Source organism: Heptranchias perlo, chromosome 41, assembly GCF_035084215.1.
Source record: "Heptranchias perlo isolate sHepPer1 chromosome 41, sHepPer1.hap1, whole genome shotgun sequence".
Lineage (NCBI taxonomy): Eukaryota > Metazoa > Chordata > Chondrichthyes > Hexanchiformes > Hexanchidae > Heptranchias > Heptranchias perlo.
The window spans coordinates 15,396,354-15,402,353 of NC_090365.1; the positions used below are offsets into that span (position 1 = coordinate 15,396,354).

General features: G+C 49.5%; 1 protein-coding gene across 1 annotated transcript in view; it reads left to right on the forward strand.

Moving 5' to 3' along the window:
• The window catches only part of LOC137305881 (metastasis-associated protein MTA1-like), a 90,549-nt gene extending 84,878 nt beyond the window's left edge, over window positions 1–5,671 (forward strand). Inside the window, exon 21 of the mRNA XM_067974814.1 lies at window positions 4,443–5,671. Coding sequence (XP_067830915.1) covers window positions 4,443–4,596 — 154 coding nt within the window. The 3' untranslated portion in view covers window positions 4,597–5,671. The remainder of the gene's footprint in view (window positions 1–4,442) is intronic.
• Window positions 5,672–6,000: the final 329 nt, after the last annotated feature.

Below are 6,000 nucleotides of genomic sequence, written 5' to 3' on the forward strand. Positions count from 1 at the left end.
CCTAGGCCCAACCATCTTCAGCTGCTTCATCAATGACCTTCCCTCCATCATAAGGATGGAAATGGGGATGTTCGCTGATGACTGCACAGTGTTCAGTTCCATTCGCAACCCCTCAGATAATGAAGCAGTCCGAGCCCGCATGCAGCAAGACCTGGACAACATCCAGGCTTGGGCTCATAAGTGGCAAGTAACATTCACGCCAGACAAGGGCCAGGCGATGACCCTGTCCTACAAGAGAGAGTCTAACCACCTCCTCTTGACGTTCATCGGCGTTACCATCGCTGAATCCTCCACCATCAACGTCCTGGGGGTCACCGTTGACCAGAAACTTAACTGGACCAGATAAATACCACATAAATACTGTGGCTACAAGAGCAGGTCAGAGGCTGGGTATTCTGCGGCGAGTGACTCACCACCTGACTCCCCAAAGCCTTTCCACCATCTACAAGGCACAAGTCAGGAGTATGATGGAATACTCTCCACTTATTAACCTGTGTTGCTACTTTTAGTGATGTGTATCTGTTCCCCCAGATCCCTTTGCTCCTCTCCCCATTTAGTCTCTTATTATCCAAGCAGTGTGCGGCCTCCTTATTCCTCCCACCAAAATGCTCCACCTCACCTTATCTATATTGAAATTCATTTGCCAATTACACGCCCATTCTCCAAGTTTATTAATGTCCTCTTGTGTTTTATCGCCGTCTTCCTCAGTATTAACGATACCCCCCCCCAATTTGGTGTCATCCGCATATTTTGAAATTGTACTTCCGATTCGCGAGTCCAAATCGTTAAATGTAAATTGTGAACAGCAGTGGTCCCAGCACTGATCCCTGGGGAACACCACTTCCCACCTTTTGCCAATTGCGGCCGAACCATTGTACAAACACTGGTTAGGCCGCAATTAGTGTCTGCAGTTTTGGGCACCCAATTATAGAAAGTACATTAAAGCTGTAGAGAGCGTACAGCGTAGATTCACCAGGATGAGGCCAGGGGTGGGAAACTCGAGTTATGAGGAGAGACTTGAGATACTGGGACTATTTCCACTGGAGCACAGAGGCTAAGAGGAGATTTAGTGGAGGTTTTTAAAATTATGGAGAGTTTTGAAAGGATGGAGAGACTATTTCCGCTGGTTGGGGAGTCAGTGATGAGGGGTCATGGAGAGTGAGGAGGGCGGGTAGAATTTTTTTTACACAGAGGGTTGTTCGATCATGGGATGCTTTACCACAGGGAGTGGTTCAGGCAGAGACCTCTTTTAAGGGAAAGTGGATAAAGGTTTGAAACTGTGGGAAATACTGGGATATGGGGAGAGCGCAGGGTATCGGGCCACATTATGCGCCTCAGCGTTGAGCTCGAGCCAGAGTTTGTGGGGTTTGTAAAAAAAAAAAGTTTGAGCACAGCACACAAACTTTATAAAAAAAAAACACCGCAAAAGGAAAAAGTTCACAGAAAAAAGAGGATGTGGGCTATAAAAGGGTTTGTTTACGCAGTATTAATGTAGATACCGTATTCTATCCCACATTGGTGCAACTTTCAGCCCTCCCACCACCCTGGTGGAGAATGCTTTGTTATTATTATAATATATTGCTCAGAACACTGCTCAGTTTTGGTCACAGCATCAAAAAAAGGATAAACTTGTGTTAGATTTGGCGCCAAGTGACCACAGTGTAAAGTGGATGAGCTATGAGGAAAGATTACAGAGACTGAAGATCATAGAGAGGGGTGGTCAAGGGGGTCTTATTGAGGGATACAAAGTATCAAATGGCTTTGATATAGTCACGTTAAAAATTTTGACTTTTCACCCTTGCAAGGAGGATAATGTCCTGCAGGACACAGTGAGGAGAATCATAGACTGGTTACAGCATGGAAGGAGGCCATTTGGCCCGTCAAGCCTGTGCCGGCTCTCTGCAAGAACAATCCAGTTAGTCCCACTCCCCCGCTCTTTCCCCACAGCCCTACAGATTTTTTCCCTTCAAGTATTTATCCAGTTCCCTTTTGAAGGCCATGATTGAATCTGCCTCCACCACCCTCTCGGGCAGTGTATTCCAGATCATAACCACTCGCTGTGTAAAAAAGTTTTTCCTCGTCACCTTTGGTTCTTTTGCCAATCACCTTAAATCTGTGTCCTCTGGTTCTTGACCTTTCCGCCGCTGCATTTTCTCTATCTACACTGATTAGACCCTTCGTGATTTTGAACATCTCTATCAAATCTCCTCGCAACCTTCTCTGTTCCAAGGAGAACAGCCCCAGCTTCTCCAGTCTATCCACGTAACTGAAGTCCCTCATCCCTGGAACCATTCTAGTAAATCTTCTCTGCACCCTCTCTAAGGCCTTCACATCTTTCCTAAAGTGCAGTGCCCAGAAATGGACACAATACTCCAGTTGTGACCAAACCAGTGTTTTATTAAGGTTCATCATAACTTCCTTGCTTTTGTACTCTATGCCTCTATTTATAAAGCCCAGGATCCCGGATGCTTTTTTAACCACTTTCTCAACCTGCCCTGCCACTTTCAACAACCTGTGCACATATGCCCCCAGATCTCTCTGTTCCTGCACCCCTTTTAGAACTGTACCTTTTAATTTATGTTGCCTCCTCTTGGTCTTCCTACCAAAATGTATCACTTCACACTTCTCTGCGTTAAATTTTATCTGCCGTGTATCTGCCCATGCCACCAGCCTGTCTGTATCCTTTTGAAGTCTATCACTATCCTCCTCACTGTTCACTACCCTTCCAAATTTTGTGTCATCTGCAAATTTTGAAATTGTGCCCTGTACACCCAAGTCCAAGTCATTAAAATATATCCTAGTACCAACCCCTGGGGAACACCACCTTCCAGTCCGAAAAACATCCGTTCAACACTACTCTCTGTTTCCGGTCTCTTAGCCAATTTCATATCCATGCTGCCACAGTGAGGATAGTGTCCCGCCAGACAGGGTGAGGATAGTGTCCCGCCGGACAGGGTGAGGATAGTGTCCCGCCGGACAGGGTGAGGATAGTGTCCCGCCGGACAGGGTGAGGATAGTGTCCCGCCGGACAGGGTGAGGATAGTGTCCCGCCAGACAGGGTGAGGATAGTGTCCCGCCGGACAGGGTGAGGATAGTGTCCCGCCAGACAGGGTGAGGATAGTGTCCCGCCGGACAGGGTGAGGATAGTGTCCCGCCAGACAGGGTGAGGATAGTGTCCCGCCAGACAGGGTGAGGATAGTGTCCCGCCGGACAGGGTGAGGATAGTGTCCCGCCAGACAGGGTGAGGATAGTGTCCCGCCGGACAGGGTGAGGATAGTGTCCCGCCAGACAGGGTGAGGATAGTGTCCCGCCGGACAGGGTGAGGATAGTGTCCCGCCAGACAGGGTGAGGATAGTGTCCCGCCGGACAGGGTGAGGATAGTGTCCCGCCGGAAAGGGTGAGGATAGTGTCCCGCCGGACAGGGTGAGGATAGTGTCCCGCCGGACAGGGTGAGGATAGTGTCCCGCCGGACAGGGTGAGGATAGTGTCCCGCCGGACAGGGTGAGGATAGTGTCCCGCCGGACAGGGTGAGGACGGCGTCCCGCCGGACAGGGTGAGGACGGCGTCCCGCCGGACAGGGTGAGGACGGCGTCCCGCCGGACAGGGTGAGGACGGCGTCCCGCCGGACAGGGTGAGGACGGCGTCCCGCCGGACAGGGTGAGGACGGCGTCCCGCCGGACAGGGTGAGGACGGCGTCCCGCCGGACAGGGTGAGGACGGCGTCCCGCCGGACAGGGTGAGGACGGCGTCCCGCCGGACAGGGTGAGGATAGTGTCCCGCCGGACAGGGTGAGGATAGTGTCCCGCCGGACAGGGTGAGGATAGTGTCCCGCCGGACAGGGTGAGGATAGCGTCCCGCCGGACAGGGTGAGGATAGCGTCCCGCCGGACAGGGTGAGGACGGCGTCCCGCCGGACAGGGTGAGGACGGCGTCCCGCCGGACAGGGTGAGGACGGCGTCCCGCCGGACAGGGTGAGGACGGCGTCCCGCCGGACAGGGTGAGGACAGCGTCCCGCCGGACAGGGTGAGGACAGCGTCCCGCCGGACAGGGTGAGGACGGCGTCCCGCCGGACAGGGTGAGGACAGCGTCCCGCCGGACATCGATACAAACTGGGCGAGATACATTCAGGACTGATGTGAGGATACACAGAGTGATTAATGCAGGGAATGGTCTCCAGGTCGGTGAGTGGAGCCAAAAATTCTGTACTCGTTCGAGAGACAGATGCTGTGACCGTGACACTGTGTGTGTATGAAAAGAAGGGAAAGGGGTCTTCCTGTACTCTGATTATGAGCTATTGTGCTGGACTCTCTGCCTGAGCGCAGGTTAAATCCCTTTCACAGCCCTGAGACTCGAAGCCCGACTGAAACTGCTGCTTTGACTTGTGTAGAGTTACTTGTTGTGCAATTAGCGTTTTTAATTAAATGGCTTTTTTTTTGGCCACTAGGAAAGTTCGTAAGATGCTGGGCCCCGTAGACATGAAGAGAGCTGCACGGCAGCCCTACAGGCAGATTCTAATCCGACAAGGGCGTCCATCTTCAACTGCATTGCAGCAGCCAAGGCAGCCCATGAATGAAGAGCCCATCGTCATCGAGGATTAATGCAAAGTGGAGTTTTAAATAAAGTGAGAAACTGTAGTCCCTGTTATACTTGAACCTTCAGTACGCATGAAGTAGAACTCCTGAACTAGACTCCAAATCAAGTGCTTGTCAGCCTCACGTTTAAGATCAAATTGAAGGATTATTATTTGAGTTAGATTTCCAGTTTCCCTCCAGAATGGACGATGGCAGCGGATGGACAGTTGGCCGGTGGCTCCAGTTAAAGGCTCCGACAGCCTCCGCCACCTGTTCTCGGCGGCTGTCCCCTTCCCCTTTGTCCCCACGGGAAGCGGAGCTGCCACATGATGTTACTATGGACCTGAATGGCCTGCGGTTCTCTCTGTTCTTCGAACTATCCTCTGCTCCAGTCTGTGCTGCTGGGCCCCCCGGAACAGCGTGGTTGTCTTTTGCTTGGTAAAGGTTTTTTTTTAAGAAAAAGAAAAGGAAAGAAAAAAATTTTAAGAATTCCTTTTATTTTGAGAATTGTCTGTAATAGTTTAAGGAGGTGCCGTTTATCCTCGGTTTAAGAAGCAAGTTTTGTTTTTATGGACGGGTTGGCGTGCAGTTAATGCAGTGCATTGTTTTTGCATGTTACACTGTATATTGTATCCTTGATCCCATTTAAAATGGTGCAGTTTTCCAATGGAGCAGAAGAGAAAAAAACTTTCTTAAAAGACTTTTTTTCATGTATGACCTTGAATCTTTTCATCACTTGAGATTCGTTATTGCAAGTTTCACAGTGAATAATTATGTACAAAATATTTTTCCATGTTTCTGACTTGGGTTGTGTTTGAAGCACCCTGATTTTCACAGTGAGATATATTACTACTACAAGGTTCTATAGTTTAGTGTGCTGATATGTACATACACTGCGAATGTAGTCGGTAAGTTAGTGTTATTCAGTCATTCCATAGGATTCAGGGGAGGGGCAGTGGATGTAAAGTTTTACTGATTATTTGTTACAGCTTAAGGAAGTACAGTGCCCTCCTGAGGCAACTGGTACTTGGTGCCCATCACGAAACATTCAAATGAAGCTCATCCTTAGCCATACAAAAAATAAAGCATCAACTGAAATCTCTCCTCCAGTTACTTTCTTTTACTTCAGCCTTTTATTTTGTGAACTGTTCTTTAATGTGAGAGGTGTGACACCTTTCCTTTTCAGCAGCTGCTTTGTGAGCTCTTGTCTAACTGCACCCTGTCATTGGACACACTTTGGATATTCTCTCTTCTCCTCACACCTTCAACAGAACTTGACCCACACTTATTCTCAATGAAAGAAGCATTTTCTCACCTTGTCAGGAGTCAAGGGATTAACAGTACAGGATTAATCTTTGGTTGGATGCAAGCAGTCATTGCAAGATCTGAAACTGTCTGAGAACTGCAGTTTTTCCCCCCACTTCTCTCCAC